We start from the raw sequence: 20,901 nt of genomic DNA, 5'->3' as shown, positions 1-20,901 counted from the left end.
AGAAAATCCAGTGTAATTAGCGTTTCAATTTGAGTTGCCGAAAATAACCTGTCATGCCGAAGCCGTCATTTCCCCTACTACATTTAAATGTTTGGGTTTCGGGAAATCATGAAAGACTTTTTTGGCGTTTTCAAGTCAATTTGGAATATGTAAGGTCATTTCGGTCTTACAAAATCTGTATATAAATATTGCTGGTTCACGAGCTTAGCTATCGTAGCTAGGTAGCTATCGAAAAAAGTTTGAGATCTGTTCCGCAGTGGTTATGAAGAGTGGAGATAGTTTCCTCTCAGACCAGATGCTGCTGCTGGTTTGTTTGGAACAGTGTTGGGAAAATATCAAAAAATCAAATTTCATTAATGCCCAAGATCACGCTTGATTTTCGTAGACAAAAATCAACAAGCAAACAACTGCGGTTGATATTACAAGCTGTGATATCGCAGTTCGGAATATGAAGCTAACAAAACTCACCAGCTACAAATCTCACCAAACTGTGGTGAGATTGATTTTCATGATTTTTGCTGTACACCCGAACGCAACTGAAACATCCATAACGGCTGGCAGCAGTCGCTTCGTGTCTGCCACAGGTGAAGAGAAAAATAGAGATAGCATTATTATACCTTCCTTTTCTAAGAAAACGAAGTGTAACGGATTCATTTTAGCGTCGATTCAACTCTCAGCTTCAACTTTACACGTTGTGAATAGTCTCGCAGTATCAAAGGAGCTTGTAAAATCAATATCAAGCATGATATTTTGCTCCAATATCACGCGTGATATTGAGAGCGTATGAATGCGCAAAAATATAATTTAGCTAATGAAAATGCCATCACGCCATTGGAAGAGTTTTAATCCTTTAGAAATCAAGGGTTAAAGTCAATATTTAAATTTGGCACATAGGTGCTTTTCACATGTTTTTCTTGAGTTATTTTTTATCATTGCTCATGTTGAAGCTCGCGGCACTGCGGTAGAACTTTGATAGCTGCTGTTGATTTCTACATGCTAAACAAATTCCTCTGCATACATTTCATACAACAAATGTTATGATAGTTCATGCAAACCTTCACGAGATTTGGGGAAACAAATGTTGTTCAAAAAATAAGCTAACATAAAAATTACAAAATTATTTTAAAGATCTGCCGGTGGTCACATTACAGAATCTATCCATGTCACGAAACATTGAAAATTCTGAATACTTTTCATGCAAATCTGTATTAGAATCTTACATTTCCCAGTAGGGAACATTTTGGATGGACAATTTTATTAAGATTCGCAATATTTATTTATTTTCAAGTGATTTCCTCCAAAATACAAAATGCTTTTGTAAACGACCAACCAATTGACTGCATTGGTCAAATTTAATGAATCTGAATTATGGCCTACTCTGGTGAAAACAATTGAAGCCTTAAAGATGAATTTTCATAAAGAGTAGATGAACCAGATATGCCGCCATTCCATAGCAAAACGCTATAGCGTTTCTCAGGATTTTGTAAAAATTGGTAGTAAGTCATTAGAGTGACTAGGGTCTATGATAGGGTGGTCCAAAAAATCATTTTTTTCAAAAATCACTGTTTTTTTTTAAATTTATAACTTTTAAACCACGGGCACGATTTCAAAGATCGAAATATCAAATGAATGGCAATTAAAAATACTTTTTCGGAAAAACATAATAATATTAAGAGTAAGGATTTTGTATTGAAAAACATTGATTGTATTTGTTTTGTATGGTTTTCATGGTTTGTAGACAGCGATGCGTTTCTGTTTCTGCTTCTGCTGTTATAGGCTTGAAAACCCAAAACTAGACAACTTAAAAAAAAAATAACTCAAAAACGAAAAAAAAACACATCGCTGATTTTTTTTATATGTTGTGTAAAAAACCTAAATTAACCCCACAACCCATAAAAAATACAATCAATGTTTTTTTTTCAATACTAAATCTCAGATTTCAAAAATCATTATATATTTTTTTAGTATTTTTAATTACCTTTCATTTGATATTTTTATCTTTGAAATTGGCCCAGTGGTTCAAAAGTTATGAAGAAAGTCATTTTTGAAAAATCGATTTTTTGGACAACCCTAACATGGAAATGATCATCCTAATGACAAAATAAAAAAAAAATACAAGCCTAATATTTTGCGATAAGGAACAAAACTTTAATTTTTTACGAAATTCTGAGAACCACTATATCGTTTTTCTATGGAATGGCGGTATGATAACGTTAATATTATGGTGGTTTCCAATTATGGCCTATGGGAAATCCATAAACCATAACAGGACCGCACCATAATATGAATGCATAGCCATAACTGGTACACCTAACCTAGTTTCTCCATAGTAAACAAAGTCTCAATAGTCAATTTGTCAAAACTCTTAAGGCCCAAACGCAATATGGGCGGAAGCGGAACGGAAACGGAAAGTTTGACAGTTGTCACAAATGACATCAAGATGCCTAACCGAAGTCAATTTGGTTCTAACTAGTTTTCAATCCGACAAGTAGGCTTACTCAGATCCGGCTTTTCCGCTGCCGCTGCCGTTTCGCTTCCGCTGGCATTGCGCTTGGGCCTTTAGTTCGCCCATGCAAACTAACACCACCATCATATGTTGGGGAAGGTTTGTCCTACCTCATGATGGTGTTAGTTTGCGATGTTCGGTTCTTTGTTTACAAATGCAGATACGTCTAATAGAAAACTCATCCTTGACATTATTGACGGAAAAATCGACAGTGAGCATGCATAAGGGCGAATACGCGATGATCGATTCTCTTCATAGATTTTCTCTTTGCATTGCTACAGCTAAGCGAAACAATTTTCTAGAATTTGTTCAATGCAGAGTAGTAAAAGGTTGTATTGGCTATCAAAAGCAACAGCAAACGCACCGAGAAACGTTAAATCTAGTGAGTTATTAACAGAAGAGAAAATCGACGAAGAGAATCGATCATCGCGTATAGGCCCTTATGCATGCTCACTGTCGAAATGCTTTCCCGACATTCAAAAACTCAGAACGCAGCCAGTAAACATATTTTCTTCTATCCAGCTTTCCACGCTCGATAATTGTGGCCTGCGTGTTTCTTAAAATGCATATAAAGGATGATTTTTCCAAAGGACGTAACTGCATTCGTAAACAAAAGTTCAAACCTCGATAACTTTTTCAAAGGGACGTATCGGATTTTGTAAACAATGCATTCGATCGTCGATTTGGCGTAACTGGTAGCTCGCACATGCTTACTAACACCGCTAGCAGGTAGGGGGAAATTTCCCCTATCTGATGACAGTGTTAGCATGCGTGGGCGAGCTACCAGTTACGCCAAATAGACGATCAAATGCATTGTTTACAAAAGCTGATACGTCCCTTTGAAAAAGTTATCGAGAAATGTCAATTTGTCGAAATTGTAAAAAAGAGTGACGACAGTCAGCAGGTGACAATACGGGGGCGAAAATGAACCACTTTTTTGTCAAACGTGAACCAGCTCCTAATTGGCCGATTTCATGTGCGTAAGATAGAGGTAGAGATAGATAAAGATAGAGATAGAGATAGAAATAAAAGAGTAAGAAGCCAATTGTCACCTCTTCCGGAAAACGTCATTCCAATCGATAGGAAGTCCTGTCAAATGGATGAGATGTCGTCACTCTAAAAACAGGCACTCTAGCTGAACCCACGACACGTCAAAATTGGAACAATCGATGAACTGTCGTAAAAGTCGTGGGAAAAGTCATTCCAATCGAGCAAACAGATGCCGGCGCCGGTGTTGTTGTGGTAAGCGTGACTGCTTTCTAACACCCCAATGGGTCTGGGTTCAATCCCAGCCGAGGTCGGTGGGATTTTTCTGAGGCATAAAAATCTCTGGTCACGTCTTCCTTCGGAAGGGAAGTAAAGCCGTTGGTCCCGGCCCATGTGTGTTGTGAATGGGTGCGATATCCTACGCAGGTGTGGAAGCTGCCTTTCTGCACATTCGATTGCCGTCAATGGATGGCAATCGATGTCCGTCGGTGATTGGCACTAGATTGCGGAACAGAGACCGACGTTAAATAAAGGAAAGAAGAAGAAGAAGAAGAAGAAGAAGAAGAAGAAGAAGAAGAAGAAGAAGAAGAAGAAGAAGAAGAAGAAGAAGAAGAAGAAGAAGAGCAAACAGATGAGATGTCGCCTCTTTACACAATTCAGTCTCTTTAATTTCACTGTAGTTGCTGACACTAATGGCTGTAAGCTCCATCCCATCCATTATATATATAAATATATATATATATAAATTTATATCGGCATTACCCGTTAGATTTTGTCATCACAATTTTGACTTCCTAGCTTTTCAAAATCTTTAATAAATGCAAATCTTATCATCTGACCTATTCCGCGAGTCGTGCGAATCTCCACCACCAATGAGTCAACAAAAGTCACGCACTAGTGGGGTGACTCTCCATGCAATCAAATGAAGAGTCACCTCACACGAGGCGACCACCGTCACCCTACTAGCGACAGAGAGCCATACTACTCGCAGAACAGGCCTGCAGGTGACGTTTAAAGCTCCACAATTTTACTGAAAATCTAAGAAAATTATTAAACAGAATTTAATAATATAACTGCAGAGCACAAGCTGTTTAAATATACTGAGGACGTGTTGCCAAAATCGAACGGGTACTTTATATGTTTATTAATTTATCTTACCTTGATGGACCAACTACTTACCTGTCCTTAATGGTCATAAGCTCCAATCGGTATTTCCCGGTAAATCCGATCACGATCCTTTACAACATTTGGCCGACACCAACGCGCATCATCGCAACCAGGCTTGCAATTGCTCATTACAGCTAAAATGCTATTTTTCGGTATTATGAAACCTTATCCAGCTTTCCACACTCGGCAATGGCGTCCTGTAGGTATGAATAAATATATCCTTCACTGTGGTTTTTGACACTAACTGGAGGGCGTATGTTGTTCCATTTTCCTCTGTTCCTGGGAGTGGGAAAGAGAGGGATGACAATGCGAACCTCCAGTTAATGTCAAAACCACAGTGAATGATACATTTATTGATACCATACTGGACGCCATTACCGAGCGTGGAAAGCTGGATTGCCTTATGCAGCTAATTTTTGCCTGTATAAGCTAAGCTGCAGCTAAAATTGTTTGTTGGGTGTAGACATCAAAGCAGCCGGACATTCTTGATCGACATCCAAGTATAATACCGGGTGGATCTTACCACCATTGGCATTGAAGGTATCGTCGCAAAATCGTCTCCTCTAGCCATGTTTCACGCACAGACTGTCGTTTGCTTATGGGATTTCACCATAAGCCTAGTTGTATACAGATGGAAGCGAAGTGAAATTTGAAGCAAGTGAAAATTCATGAAATTACGCAGGCTAAAAAGGTTATGGAAAAATTGACGTGGAACATTTTCGCAGTTCACAGTTTACGTGAAGTGAAATCGATCAGTTTACACCTCCGTTGAAGTAAAAATCTTCCAGATACACGTCAACTTTTCGCTTAAGACCTGTATAGAGATCGAAGCGAAGTGCACGGCGAATGAGAACGACTCAAATTTGAGTTTAGTTCACTCATAATCGCCAAAAGTGCAGGAACTCAGCGATGAGTAAATTTGCCTCATGTTTTCCCAGGTTTTTCGAGGGAAAAAAATCCCGAATTTGAGAAAAGTAAAGATTGGATTCACTCAGTCTATTGGTACTACTCGGAGCCTGAATAAAATTTTCGTCAATTTCCTCATTTTCCGGCAAAATACATCCGTTATACTTGCTCGTACAGCTTCCTTGCACGGTTTTTGGCAACCAGGTTTTGCTTCAGCGTCCTGCTGGGATGTTTGCTGGCGTGGTGCGACTGAAAACCTTCTCGCATACAGAAATGAGCCTTTTCACCAAATCACGTCCGGAGATCCCAGGTTTTTTGGACTGCCCTTAATACGACCCATCGAGCGGCGCACAACGATTTTATCACACCAATTTTTCATCTGAGCTGCCATTTTGGTGACTGTTCCTTTTACCTCCAGTTTCCTCTTCATGATAGCCCAGTAGTTTGCAATGGGCCTGAGCTGGGGACAATTCGGTGGATTGAGGGTTTTCGGAACAAATTGGACTCCGTTGTCATTGTACCACCGACAAACCGACATCAATGACCATAGCAAAAACAATAAAATTTCTGACCGAAGCACACTACTGACATCTGGCTCCGTGTTCACGGGAAATGTTTAGCTAAGCCATGAACCCGCATGCAAAGTTATGAACTGGTTCGTGCCTGATCTATTCTGGACAAATTATTTTTATCTAGATCAAAAAATCCTATGGTTTTGACAGTTCGGATCACCGTACATTTAAATCGTCCGTTTACGATTTTCGGGCATAAGTCAGTACTTCCCGGCTGCAGTGACCACTCGCAAGATCCGGCCAAAATGTTACCGGACTATCAAGTGAATGGATGAAGGGCAGAATTCACTTCTGGAGACATTCGGTTTTGTAAACCTCCGAGTTCAACATTTTCTCAGTGACGAAAACCTTTTTCCTCTGGCCGCAGCTAGAAAATTCCCAGCCAGATCAATGTGAATTTATGCGCAAAAACAAATTTGAATCTACCAGGGACACCTCCTCGAGCCTTCACTTTGTAAAATTTTGGTGCCAAATAGCAGCTGTCCGAAGTAGGCCTTTACATAGTTTGCATCATCAATAAGTATACACCCACCGGACTTGGTCAGCAGGTTGTCATACAGCTTTCGAGCACGGGTTCTAGCTACGGTAGTCTGCTTGAGCGATCGATTTGGTTGCCTACTGGCGCAGTATGCCTGTAAGCCTTCGCGGTGATGAATTCGCTGCACTGTACTACGGGCGGCATCATACTTTTTACTCAAATCGCGATCGGATATTCCTGGGTTGCTTCTGATGGATCTCACGACCTTTCCATGGAGCTGACGGTTGGCAGTTCTACTCCGGCGTTTACTTAGAGGCTTCCGATTCGTCGTCAGGTTTCCCTGTACGATTTGAGCACGCGCCATACGGTGTTTCTAGGAAAATTCAACACTTTAGCTAGCTTGAACGTGGGCCACGATGGATTTTCCAGGTGTTTGTGCACGATTATTTTTTCTACGCTCACTCCAAAACAAGAGCGGCGTCACAAGCTTCAGAAAACGTCCACTAGGGGTGCTGTAATAAGCCAATGAGTTTGTTCCATTACTAAATGGACCATGGTTTATGTTCCACTTCTACGTTTGTTTTGCTTTGTGCGATCCAACGTTAGTGTTTCCCGGTAACGTTTAATCACGGTATTTACAGTCGATTATGAAATTTGAGATCATTCCTCCTGACCACGTTGGGTTTTCAACGTGAGGGTGCAGAATTTTGGAACGTCTCTCACCGTTCCATCTTCGAGAACTTTTAAAAGTGTGTATAAATCCAGATGAAATTTTCATCACCCAATAAACAATCCTTTCAGATTAAAACGCTGTCAACAGTTTCTTGCTGCGACAACTAGAGACGCTACAGCAGTTAAAAAGAAACGGCCAAATACTAATCGGAACAGCCTTTAGTAGAAATTTTGAACATTTTTTTTCCACAAATAATTCACGCCTCCGCTTCCAACAACGGACACAAAACTAGACCTAATGATGTCAACGGTGGTGTAGCTTTCCATTCCGTGGGAGTAAAGACGCAAATTTTCCTCCCACAAAAATTGCACCAGAAGAATCTAATTTTAGCACACAGATCAGAAACCGCAGACCTCACACAAAAAATAGTCCATTCATCGAGCGACCGACCGAGCAAAGTGGCCATTTTTCTCGGAATGTTTCGCGCTTCGCTTTGACTAGGTGATACAATCCGAAATCGAATCGGATAGCATCGCAGGACGATCGATGACGGCAAAACTGACTTTTCAACCAACCACGACTGCTGAGAACTTATTTTCGTCCGTTTCATCAATCCAGCGACTTTGCACACGCTTTCTGTATACAGGGGAATCGAAAAACGATACTTGGTTCGGTGGTTTACATTCGTGGGAGTGCAGAATCCAAGTCGTAATTTTTGATTTTTGGAAAAGCGACCGCGATGAGTCATGTTAACAACTTGCTTCCCGGCTATAACTAACCCTCTCCATGCGAACCGTTAGACCTCCCGCCCGCTTGCGTCAGACTTCAGCACGCAAATAAAAACAAAGCAACCCTTGACACAATCAGGAACGCAACCACCACCAACCAAAACTCCATATTCTCTTGCAGAGACGTGGCGTCGATTGGGAGAAGGTTCCGTTCGTGCCGCGACCGAGCTTGATTCCGGATCCGATTACTGCCTACGGTAAACATCGTCCCCGCAAGCAGGAACGCGTCTCCATTCTGGAGGCAATCAATCGCGAAGGAATCGAACCTGATCCGAGAATCCTGGCTCGACCCATCGATGACTACATGTCGCCACGGGATCGCAACCGGTCGCGCATTCTGAACGAATCCATCCGCAAGGAGCACGCCCGATCCACTGGCCACACGTCCGACCTCGACAACGTCGACACGGTTCTCCGTCGACTGCACAATGAAGCTCCCGTCAAGCAACATCGACGTCATGTAATCTTCTTCGAGCCCGGTTACGCTAGGAGCTATAAGCACTAGACGGAAGCGGAAGCCCTGAACCGGGAATTTTACTAGGAATCAACCCTGCCCCTCCTACCTCTTCCGACTCTGACTAACGAAACGACTAACCATAAGTAGTATACTAACGACAACGATAATACACATACAATTACAGCAATGGAAATGACTAACACTCAAAGACGGCTACTAAACAGCTGCGAGATAAACTAATGGTAATTATGAATTCTGTGACATTTTTTTTAAAGAACCAAACTGTATTTGGCTGCGTACTTCAATATGTAACGCCTTTTCAGGGATGAAATTGTGGTTTCATACGAGTACGCAGCCATTCTGAAGATCAGTATTATTTTTATGTAAATTTTGTAGAGTACAAACATGTTTCAATTTCTTGTGCTTAGTTTTGCGAAAAATAGTTACGCGAGATCCCTTGTACCTAGTAAGCTTCAAACCGTAGAGTACCACCCTTTTACAATCTGTTTTCTCTGTATGCTGTATGTTGTTATTCACACCCATTCACAGACCCCTCGTTATTCCACTTACACCACCTCTGACGTTGGAGCGCCCCGTCGCGACGAGTCATCGTACTCATACTCGAAGACCGTTCGCTCGGAGACATCCAGCGCTGCCTCCGATCCGTACTCGTCGCGTCCGTCGACGTCATCCTCGACGTATTCTTCGACTGCGGAACGCAACAGCCGTGGCGGCCCGGGTGGCTACTCGTACAATACCGAGCGCACCAGCACCACCGGCAGTGGACCGGGCGGTTACAGCTACAGCTCGACCACTTCCGGCCGGCTGCCATATGGAACCTCCTACAGACACTACTCCTACCGTGTCTAAGCCGTTTCGGCACACAAGCAAAAGTGGCACCACTCACGAACGCAGCCAAATTGGCAGATTGTCCTAACACTTTTTTATCTACCGTGCAAACAAAAAAACAAACCAAAAAAATGTCAATTCGAAACACATTTGTATTTTTGTGACTAATTACTATTTATTATAATGAACAAATATATGATCCCCAAATACACACACACACATACACAGGCAAACAAACACCAACACAAAACCAATGAGAAATTGGAACGAAACCTATCCCCCCAAGGGAGGTGAAACAAATTTACATAAAAATAAGAAACTCAAACGAACAAACAAACATTTTTACTCTCTCAAATGTATAAACAATGATGGAAAAGCTTTTTTGTGTAATCTTTTTACTTTGGAATTTTGCAAATAAAACGAACAAATGAGTTCAAAACTCTACAAACAACTGTTTTGTTTACTTTATGTTGAGTATCCATTCCGAAGGATCAATAATTGTGCTGCGATCAGAGGTGCAGTGGAATGCGATGTTTATTTTGTTTTTGCTCTGACAGTTCATCGAAAGCCATCAAAGTAGGCTACGATATTCGGCAGCACAGCAAAACCAACCGGGACTTACGCTTGATAATTGCACTTGCTTACACACTTACACTAAATCACCTCCTCCACATTTGATTGCTATATCCTATATTGATACTTTATTTTCGTTTTTTTTTGTAAACAAGCAACTACAAACAAACAGCAACACATCTGACATTCCACTGTACTAATGATTTTCATATCTGTCTCTCTCTCTCTGTAAACTCTGTTCTCCTGTGTTCTACTTATGTGTGTGAGTGTGTTCTCGTCCAAATGTTTTTTCCGTGTTTTCTGAAAGAATATGTGTCTCCTCGTGTCCTAGTGATAGCAGCAGTAAACAGTGATTCGTTGTTAACGCTTCCGTTCTACCATTGTTCTTTTTTCCGTCACAGACTCCTCTGCGATATTCTGGAGTGCCAAGAGTGAGTATGATTAGTTGTCCGATGGTGATGGCTGTCGCCGCCGTCAGGCAATCCCATGTCTGTATGTGTTATTAACGTCTCTATGTTTTTTGACCCCTTGTGAATGATCACCACGAATATCACACGATCACACGATAAACTCTCAGCTCGATACATTCACCACTACCACCACCACCTATCGCACCCCAATGCCATACGTCGCCCATAAGCGCATTGTTCCAATCACTGGATACGCCACTTCACCGTCAAGGTATTCGCCGGTGCGGATGTACGGTTCACCCGTACGCGTGATCAGATCGCCGGTCCGTGTCTTCGGGTCACCGATTCGGGTCATCAGCTCACCGGTCCGAACCGTGGTCCGAGCCGTCCGATCGCCAGTTCGCGTCATCTCCTCACCGGCACGCGTGGTCACCATCCGTTCGTCTTACTTGCGCCCGTCGATCATCAACAAAGAATTCGATCGTATCGAACGTAAATACCGTTCCAGTCCCGTAAGTAGCGCCCTCGAGCAGTATTACAACTCGCCATCCTACTTGGTAAGAATCGATGTTAAGACACAGCAAAGTTGATAGACGATACGTAGAGCCCTATCTCTTCCTCCTGCCTCTATAAATTCTGTCCGGAGGGCAACACTGCTGATTCTAACCAAGAGCCAATCGAAACCCTGCTGAAGCCTATGTGCGCTGCGCCTCTGTTCTATCATCACATCTTCAACCACTCTCACCTCTTACACAGATCTTCAATGACAGGCGAAAATTTGAAACAAAGCAACCCACTGGCAAATACGACACCATTATAACACCTTGAATGCTAACCACCTTGTGTAATACGGCAGAGCCGCACCTTTTGTGCGATGACCTTGACCCACTTTTGCGTTCATTCACCTTACACACTTTGTCATCAATCATCTGCTCGGTTTGCCACACACGGTTGATGATTGAAACGCGGAAAGGTGTTTCTATTTTTCCACTTTCGAAGGTCATCTGTCACCTCACTCTCACTCTCTCTCTCTCTCTCTCATACTGCCACTGAAACAAACAAAACATAAGTGCCACTAACACACTGTTTGCGATCCGAATAGTAAAGAACGGTGTTTCCTAACAACCGCCAAAGGGTTTTTTAGGAAACCACCAAACAAAATTATTGCGCCGCTAATCACAGTTCCTTGTTAAACACTTCTACGTTTCCGTCAACGAACCGAACGCCTACTGGGGATACTGCCATGAAAGTACGCAGCCACAGCTAGAACTTCGTTTCGTTGACGATCAGTATCGGACGCAATGGTTGATGCGAATGTAAACTAACCGAAACTATAAATGGCCCCTGATTGCACAGGAATTCGAGGACGAGAAACGTGAAATCCGCAATTCGAGTGCTCTGCTGCTGCGCCAGTTGAACGACCCAGTGCCACGCCTGATGGGACCCTCGGCCCCTGCCGCAGCTGCCGAACCAAAGTACAACAACACAATTCCGCTGCCATGTTTCCCCAATTACTAACCTACCTTATTGACCTATTTAAAGCCCGAAAAGATGGGTCTACGATCCGTTCAGCAGCCACAACAGACTCAACAGCGAGACGTACGTCAAGAATACCATCACCGACCCACTGCGTAGTGTTGCCAAGAACATTGAAGCCATTTCCAGATACCACTCGCCTGCTTCCCGTTACGTCGGTAAGTGTCATCCAGCAGTGCGCTTTGATCACACCTGCAACGATTTAGCAAATCGAAACAAAAAAAATCCTTTCTATCGCTATATTCTTTATATTCCTGCTACCGAGTTTCAGTAGTTTGTTTTAGCTATGAATTAGAGTAGACTTTCTTCCTTTTTCAAGCATCACGCTGCCATTCATGCTTCTTTGAGCCCAGATTCAAGAAAACAGTATGGTTCACCAATCACCCCGCCTACTGATGCGCGCGAGTTCCTATTGTCTCATTTGTGCAGAAAGCGTCCGTTTGACAGTTTTTGTTTCTTTTTACTCCCACCATGTTTTACGCGCTTCTGGTGTTGCAACACATCTCCACACATTGAAACTGTAACCTTTAATTCCGCATCAAATCTTCACCGGCTTTCGCCTTTGCACATTGCTCCGCGGGACTGCCCTCCACATATCGCCAATCAAACACAGAATACGTCCTGTTGGATGATATCCTCTGGCGCTATACGTACTACGTTGATGAAGATGGTTAGTATTGACATTTTGTTTTGTAAAACTGGTTTTCGATCCCATCTGAATGTCGTCGGATTCATCAACCCAAAACGAAGAAAATCAAGTCAATGGCTGCTTGATTTGAATAAAAAAAACAGTGCATCGAATGTTTGTTTACGTCTCCACCGCCCCGCAAATTTGGAAATCTATCTGTCAAAAAGGTACCGTTGCTCCATCTGTGGTTATAAAATGGAATCTCCGCCAAGAGAGCTAATTCGTATGTAGGCTAATGAACAGCAGCTCCTTCTATATTTTCATTTTTGTTCTATTCAAGCCATGATTTTTTTCCTCTACCAAATTGTGATTAACCAAGCAAAAACTAAAAGCAACTAGATTTTTATTTTATTTTGTGCAACATTGAAGGGTGTAATTTATTTTTAAAACAAAATTATTCGGATTTCTCTTCGCTCCAAAAAAAAAACACAAGGCAAAAATCACTTGGCCAGTACGCGCATTATAGGATCCCAGGCGTACCCGAAGACTAAGCCGCGAATCTATAACTATGACACTGCCCGGGTGGGCAGGGATGTCAATGTCATGTCGCATTACAAGTCGAACCGTACCCAGGCCAAGGATGACGTCGACGAAGGTAAGCAAGAACGGAACCAACGTAGATTGAAAAAACTGGAAAAACAGAAAGCCACCCATCAACAGCAGACAGAACCAATACAACCGCATTCACAACCACAACCACAAGAACCGCAACTGGCGGAAGAATGTCAAGATTGATCACTCGTTTTTACAAACGATCTTAGAATTGAAAACACACGAAACACCATCAAAATGTCAATCACTATCCGTGCACAGAAACATGGCAATTCACACTCGCTCACCTCAAGCCTAGTAGCCTCTGCCCGATTGGCTGCGTCCTCTAACCACACTACCATCACACGCACACACACACACACACACACTATCAAGCATAACACAACCAAGGAAACCGATGATTTTCAAGTGACTTCTAGTGGTATACATGTATTGGTGTTGTCGCACTGCTGCTTCGCGGCTGTCACTTTTCTCCGCATGACCGCATCATTCCACGCCAGTCAGTGCTCTTAATCCACCTCCACCGCGACGCCATATGTGATTATATATTTTCCACCTGTCATTTCCCTCTCTATATTTTCCATTTCAACGCTACACGAGTTTGTTCCTTGATCCCCTTGTTTTTTTTTTGGTTTGACGCCTCCCTCGCTCCCACCTTGGTTGACAGTCCGAAATGGCTGCGTGCGTAACCAACCTGCTTGGATCGCTGATCGATAATGTACAAAAGTTTTACCCCCCTTTTTATACCGTTCTTTTCATTCACATTCTCAGATCGTCATTCTTACTACTATACACCACCTACAGTCCTAGTAAAATTCTTCGCCTACCCTGTTGCATCGTTTTTTACTTATCGCGTGTAGATAGCATAGCGGTTGGATGTAGAATCACTCAACATCGAACAACAACAAAAAATGTACACACAAAATCTGTGTCTGACCCCTGTTAACAGGAAACAAGCACCGACATCTCTTCCATCCTCGACCGTCACACACCTAGCAGTAGAGCATTGATCATTTTCTTGCCAAAATAAAAATAAGAACGAACAATCGAAACGAATCTAATCGAAATTGTATATTTTTCCTTTTTCGTCAGTCGAAACTAAAATTAAAAAGTATCTCGAAAAGTACTATCTTAAGCACGCTTACAAAGTACCGGATGAATTTAGGCAGTTCGTTCACGAGTAAATTGGGAGAATCTAAGAACGACACATCCCGTAGCTAGTAGAAAGAGAGAAAACTATTTCAGACACATAAGAGAAACATGGTAAACAACATCTCTTTTCAACAACGAAACTAAACGTTAAGGTACAATGTGACTAACAACGTTCTAGCCATTATCTGCTTGTCTAATTGGATTCGTGTCCAGAAGTTTAAACAAACAAAAATGCTACTAGAAGTTCAAAATTGAAAATCATTTGCAATCAGCTACACTCTCAAACATTTACACGAACATTTCGACCCCCTTTCGACGTGAGTCTGCCTTTCGACAAACCCTGATCGCCAAATTCTTTTCCTGTTCTATACTTCGACTTCTATTCCCTGTCTGTCACACTGTCTCTGTGCTGCACAGTCTACGCCGGAATCCAACGGAAACGACAAAGAAGAATGCAAAGAGCAATGATTAGGGATGCCAAAGAAGCTTTAGAAGACTACAAGTAATGACGCACCCACCGAAAGCTACAACAAATACGGCACCGCACTAACGCAGCCACTTTTGTTACTAGTTTTCCGACATACATTCAACATATACACGACCGCCTATACTGACACTCTTCCCGTTGTTTCTCCTGACAGTTATAGCAGGCTACCGAAGGAAACTTCTTCTCTCAAGGCTCATAAGAAGCGCAAAGCTCTCGCTGATGCTCTACGAGACGTGGAACAACAGCAAACACAAGTAAATCACAGACCAAAAAAAAAAACACTCGGACACAGATAAACTTATGCGTCATCACCACCGGCACACTGTAACTAAAACACAATAGTGGGAAAAGGGTAACTCACCGAATGGCTGCGTACTGAAGTTTTTTTTTTTTCTTTTCCGGGGGCGTAGCTACTCATGTTTGCAGACGAAAAATGTAAAGCACTCGAAAGGCTCTTCTAAGGGCTAGTACGCGATTCTTTGACGCTGAACTGTACTGCATTCCTTGGTGCGAGACAGTATCGCCTTAACATCAAGAAAGTTTTCAGAACTTCATCGGATGTTTTCAGAACTTCAGCGGATGTTTACAATCTTTAGTGGAAGTTGTTAGATTTTCAGCGGAAGTTTTCAGAATTTCAGCGTAAGTTTTTAGAATTCCAGCGGAAGTTTTCAGTACTTCAGCAGAAGTTATCAGAACTTCAGCGGAAGTTTTCAGAACTTCAGTGGAAGTTTACAATCTTAAGTGGAAGTTTTCAGAACTTCGAGGAAGTTTTCAGAACTTTAAGTGAAGTTTTTTGAATTTCAGCGGAAGTTTTCAGAATGTCAGCTGAAGTTTTCAGAACTTCAACGGAAGTTTTCAGCACTTCTGCGGAAGTTATCAGAACTTTAGCGGAAGTTTTCAGAACTTCAGCGGAAGTTTATAGAACTACAGCTGAAGTTTTCAGAACTTCGGTGGAGGTTTTCTGAACTTCAGCGGAAATTTTCAGAACTTTAGCGGAAGTTTACAGCACTTCAGCGGAAGTTTTCATAATTTCAGCGGAAATTTTCAGCACTTCTGCGGAACTTATCAGAACTTCAGTGGAAGTTTTCAGAACTTCAGCGGAAGTTTTCAGTACTTCAGCGGAAGTTTTCAGAATTTCAGTGCAACTTTTTAGAACTTCAGCGGAAGTTTTCAGAACTTCAGTGGAAGTTTACAATCTTAAGTGGAAGTTTTCAGAACTTCGAGGAAGTTTTCAGAACTTTAAGTGAAGTTTTTTGAATTTCAGCGGAAGTTTTCAGAATGTCAGCTGAAGTTTTCAGAACTTCAACGGAAGTTTTCAGCACTTCAGCAGAAGTTTTCATAATTTCAGTGCAACTTTTTAGAACTTCAGCGGAAGTTTTCAGCACTTCTGCGGAAGTTATCAGAACTTTAGCGGAAGTTTTCAGAACTTCAGCGGAAGTTTATAGAACTACAGCTGAAGTTTTCAGAACTTCGGTGGAGGTTTTCTGAACTTCAGCGGAAATTTTCAGAACTTTAGCGGAAGTTTACAGCACTTCAGCGGAAGTTTTCATAATTTCAGCGGAAATTTTCAGCACTTCTGCGGAACTTATCAGAACTTCAGTGGAAGTTTTCAGAACTTCAGCGGAAGTTTTCAGTACTTCAGCGGAAGTTTTCAGAATTTCAGTACAAGTTTTCAGAACTCCAGAGGAAGTTTTCGGAGCTTCAGCGGAAGTTTCCGGAACTTCAACGGAAGTTTCCGGAACTTCAGCGAAAGTTTCCGGAACTTCAGCGGAAGTTTTCAGAACTTCAGTGGGAGTTTTCAGAACTTCAGTGGATGTTCCCAGAATATCAGTGGAAGTTTTCAGAACTTCAGCGGAGGTTTTCAGAACATCAACGGAAGTATTCATAACTTCAGCAGAAGTATTCAGAACTTCAGCGGAAGTTCCCAGAACGTCACTGGAAGATCCCAGAACGTCACTGGAAGATCCCAGAACGTCACTGGAAGATCCCAGAACGACACTGGCAGATCCCAGAACGTCAATGGAAGATCCCAGAACGTCGTCGAAAGTTCCCAGAACATCAGCGAAAATTTTCAGAACTCCAGTGGAATATTCCAGAACATCAGCGGGAATTGTGTTCCCAGAACTTCAGCGGAAATTTTCAGAACTTCAGTGGAATGTTCCAGAACATCAGCGGGAATTTTCAGAACTTCAACGGATGTTCCCACAACGTCAATGGAAGTTCCCAGAACTTCAGCAGAAGCTCCCAGACCTGCGCTGAAGGTTCTCAGAACTCACCGGAAGTTCCCAGAACTTCAGCGAAAGCTTTCAAAATTTCAACGGAAGTTTCCAGAACTTCATCGAAAGTTCCCAGAACTTCAGCAAAAGTTACCAGAACTGCAGCGGAAGTTCCCAGATCTTCAGCGGAATTTCCCAGAACATCAGTGGAAGTTCTCAGAACTTCAGCGGAAATTCCCAGAATATCGATGAACTTTTCTGAACTTTACAGATGATGTCCAAAGTTTCCAGAACTTCTCCGAGGATCTCAAAACTTTTTCTCTAAAGAAACTCTGCCAACTTCAATGTAATCGAATCTACGGAAAAGTCTGTAAATTAGTTGTCGGAATCCGAAGATGATCTGAAACTTCTAGATAAGTTCTGGGAACTCCGAAACAGTTCTTGAAATCACATGAAGCTCACAAAACAACGATGAAATTCACAGTACAGCTCGCTGAAGTTCGCGAGCTTTCCTGAGCTCAATTCATAGAAATTCCCTGAAGTTCGTAGGACTTTCCTGAAGTTTATATGACTACCCAGAAGTTTGTAAAACTTTCGTGAAGTTCGTAAAACTGCACTGCACCGTCAGGTTTGGAAACGTCAACAATTTTTGAGCAGATTCTGTTTTTGTTTTCCATTCCGAATCGGACTCAAACATGTTGCGGGGTTGAATTGCAGCTGTTCGACATCGGTTGCCCGTCAAAGAATCGTTATGTGTACTCGCAATTAACCAAAAAAGTGGCCCTTTCAGTCATATACGGATCCTATCAGAACTTACAAACACTGGTGTAGCTGATTTTCAGCTGTATAAAGTCAAAAAGGCGAAATAACTTACGTAAATGGTTGATGATTGACTAGCCTTTTGAAGCATTTTACCCGTCACCACGTATCTCTAATAAAACAAATCGGGTAGGATAATAAACCTCAGTAGCTATGCCCCCGGATACACTGTTAATCTAATTTGAACGTATTCCGATATTTACATCGGGACGCAGCCATTCGATGAGATGCCCCTTATAAAAGGAGTAAATTCGGCGTCCAGGAATCTTGGACGGCGAGTTTACTCAGTTTATGCGGGAAATTGGCAGCTCCCCGCCCAAGAATCTCGCCGACTGGCTGCGTGCTGTTTGTTTTTATTTTATGTTTTAAATTTAGTGCTCTATAGATCAGTGCACGGTCCCTAACCTCACTTTTTGCGTCCTATTATTTTGTCTGTGAGTAAAAGAGATGGCAACGAATGGGAGCCAAAACAAACCACCCAAAACTGTCAAAATTTACGGGAGAGGGAAGAGTGCGGCAAATCTTCGTGCACTGATCTATAATGTTTAATTTTAGTCGATGCCCTGTATCCGGGTGCGTTTTAGTTAGACGAGCGTCTTTTAATCGATTGAGCCGATATTTTGTATGTGATTAGAGTCACTATCCATGTACTAGTCACCTACAGAAAATCAGCTGAATTGGTTGGATGAAAGTTGAGAAATAGCGGTGGGTGGACTCCAGCTTCTTACAGGAGCTTCCTTTAGGAATTTATTTTAACTAGCCCGTCGTTACGCTCCTCAAAATTAAAAAAAAAAAACAGTCCTGAGTTGTTATGCCTCCGGATACCCTAATTGGAGTTTTTTTTATTCTAGAGCGTATTCTGATTTTTACATCAGGACGTAGCCTCTCGGTAGTTCGGTGATTTCCCGGTCGGCGAATTAACCTCCGCGCCCCACCACGAAAGACTAAACAATATACACCATTTTGCAATCATCTCGACCACAATTGGCTGCGTCCCTTCTCGTTACTTACATCGAACCCAGTCCCCAGTTCACCCCTATTCCCGTTTTCGATCAAAACGGATTTGTATGCGGAATCCAGTTCGATCGAAAAAGGCAATAGTTGGGTGGTTGGTTCCTTACTTCTTCGAAATTTTCTGTGTGATTTTCATCAATTTTGCCGACAATTATAATACAATTTCCATCTTTCTTTTCTGCTTTTGACTATCTCCCCTCAGTAAAAATAAAAAATAACCTCTACCGCCAGAGCCTGTACCCCAAGCACACCCGAACCTACCACAATATGTGCAACCCCAACCGCAGGAGCATGCACGACGGCAAATTTGTCTGGCAGAATTACAATAGCTACAAACCCTAACTTCGGAAACTTCTTGGCAAAATGGATTTTGCTGGTAAATCTCTCAATGTTCCATGGCTAACTTCGTTCGACTCCATTTTTGCTAATTTCAATTCGTTTGACATCTCTTATTTTGGCTGCGTACTTAGTCCCCGCAACTGTTGTGTCGCTGACTGTATCGATCGTTTTTCCACCTGTCTCATGAAAAGTCTCGAAATAGCGCAAACGAACGTGTGGGAGGGTGAGAAAATGATCCATTTGTCCGTTTGTTTGCCAATGTCGAAAAAAAAAGTCACGCCCGTCGAAAATAGCACATCCGTCACAGTCCACACTCACGTCATACTTGCACAGAATCTTCACCCAACCAAACACCGCACATCCCACATCAAGTGCTCCGAATTGTCGGAGCAGGCAAACAACAAATCGAATCGAATCCACTGAAATGAAACCGTTCTAATGATGGAATTTTTCTAATTTTCTCTCTTTCTGTCTGTCTCTTCACTGTGACTCTATCTGTCTTCTGTTCTTTCTATCTTTTCTCTGTTTTCCCGCTAATACCTTTCTGTGTTGTTCTAATTGCAGTTCACACTGAAACTGAAACTAATGTTCGCAAATCGAATCTCGGGGACAAAAAGGGCATCTATAGCAGCGACATTAACTTGGACGCTTAAAGTTCAAAACAAAAGCCCTTATCGCCGCCAAGCTACGTTTAATTTTTTTTTCATATGATTTCAATTAAACTGAAAAAAATCCAGGAATAACAAGATTGGAATATAACTTTTCGATTCAACAAAAAAACCAGTTCAGTATAATTTGCCTGTGCACATGCTGCGCCAAGTTCACATTATTTTTGGTTATGTTTTGTTTCTTCATTTATTGGTTGCTGTTAAAAAATTCAAAAAGTACTGCTTCTTTGTAATTTTTTTCCTACACTACTATCAGAGCGAAATTCTAAAAAAAAAAGCATCGAAGCAATCGCTACTAAATTCCATTTCTTTCCTAATCAGTACATTTTGGTTTGATTATGATTTTGCCCTAATGAAGCCTCACTTACGTCCTTTCTCGGAACAAAAACAAAAAAAGTCTAATCCAAGTATGCATTTTTCTTCACACCGAGGTGAAAAAACAACAAACAAAGCAATGCTCAAAATCGAAAATTAAAACACATTTCAAAATTGTGCCATGTTGACAATTTCCGTTTTGTTGGTTCTGTTGGTTCGAAGCGTATACTCTTAGATTGACATTTTAATGATAAGTTTAGCTCAACGTACAGACAGACACAGTCGACGACTTTGAACAGAGTTTCTATTTTGATTCATAGAGATGCAATATTTACAACAGAAAAACAAGTTTATTTACAGAGGAAAACCCGGAAGAGATTAAAACATAACCTTCTATGTTTTCATATAGTGATACACTGATAAACAATTATGTCCTAAGCAAAATGAATCGAAACATTATATTTACAACAACCTGAACGATGACGTAAAACACGGAAACCTATGTAAATATGCTAAGCGAACTTCCGAAAAGAAAATGATCAACAATAAAAACCAACGTAGAAGCTCTTTTAATTCTACATTTCTCTCTTCAGTAACCAATACCTCCTGAATTCCCGTTGTGTGTAGAGAATCTGTCATTTGTAGCATGCGCGAGTTCCCTCTTGGTACTTTTCTTCTATTTATTATTATTATTATCTAGCTGTAGGTGTACAAAGCAAACAAAAAAAAAGCAAAGCAAGCCGCGAGGT

The 20,901-nt window shown here is 41.7% G+C and overlaps 3 protein-coding genes and 2 long non-coding RNA genes across 9 annotated transcripts in view; 3 read left to right on the top strand and 2 right to left on the bottom strand.

Moving 5' to 3' along the window:
- LOC135697438 (uncharacterized protein CG45076) overlaps positions 1-20,901 on the top strand; it is a 36,840-nt gene that overhangs the window by 9,448 nt on the left and 6,491 nt on the right. For 2 of the 5 annotated variants that reach the window (XM_065217118.1, XM_065217116.1), the window contains exons 2-7: positions 10,358-10,387; positions 10,534-10,923; positions 11,723-11,841; positions 11,909-12,060; positions 12,516-12,572; positions 13,024-13,185. In XM_065217118.1, coding sequence (XP_065073190.1) covers positions 10,358-10,387; positions 10,534-10,923; positions 11,723-11,841; positions 11,909-12,060; positions 12,516-12,572; positions 13,024-13,185 — 910 coding nt within the window. The remainder of the gene's footprint in view (positions 1-10,357; positions 10,388-10,533; positions 10,924-11,722; positions 11,842-11,908; positions 12,061-12,515; positions 12,573-13,023; positions 13,186-20,901) is intronic. The other 3 variants (XM_065217121.1, XM_065217119.1, XM_065217120.1) reach the window with 3 other exon arrangements.
- fau lies at positions 8,620-9,834 on the top strand. The gene is made up of 2 exons (XM_065217256.1): positions 8,620-8,776; positions 9,084-9,834. The coding sequence occupies exons 1-2, from the start codon at positions 8,774-8,776 to the stop codon at positions 9,402-9,404; spliced, it is 324 nt and encodes a 107-aa protein (XP_065073328.1). The 5' UTR covers positions 8,620-8,773; the 3' UTR covers positions 9,405-9,834.
- Positions 12,277-20,901, bottom strand: part of mRpL37 (mitochondrial ribosomal protein L37) — a 29,617-nt gene continuing 20,992 nt past the window's right edge. Inside the window, exon 4 of the mRNA XM_065217221.1 lies at positions 12,277-12,291. Within this exon, the coding sequence (XP_065073293.1) occupies position 12,291 (1 nt within the window). The 3' untranslated portion in view covers positions 12,277-12,290. The remainder of the gene's footprint in view (positions 12,292-20,901) is intronic.
- LOC135697507 (uncharacterized) lies at positions 17,767-18,194 on the bottom strand. The gene is made up of 2 exons (XR_010517427.1): positions 17,923-18,194; positions 17,767-17,839 (listed from the first exon to the last, which is right to left on the bottom strand). It is a non-coding gene; the product is annotated as an uncharacterized LOC135697507 (long non-coding RNA).
- Positions 18,355-19,770, top strand: LOC135697506 (uncharacterized). Its single transcript, XR_010517426.1, has 2 exons — positions 18,355-19,206; positions 19,734-19,770. It is a non-coding gene; the product is annotated as an uncharacterized LOC135697506 (long non-coding RNA).

Source organism: Ochlerotatus camptorhynchus, unplaced genomic scaffold (genome assembly GCF_037179485.1).
Source record: "Ochlerotatus camptorhynchus isolate MF236.1 unplaced genomic scaffold, CSIRO-AGI_Acam_v1.1 ptg000070l, whole genome shotgun sequence".
In the NCBI taxonomy this organism is placed as follows: Eukaryota; Metazoa; Arthropoda; class Insecta; order Diptera; family Culicidae; genus Ochlerotatus; species Ochlerotatus camptorhynchus.
Note: the sequence above shows the minus strand (reverse complement) of the source record. Positions and strands in the feature narration are given on the sequence as shown.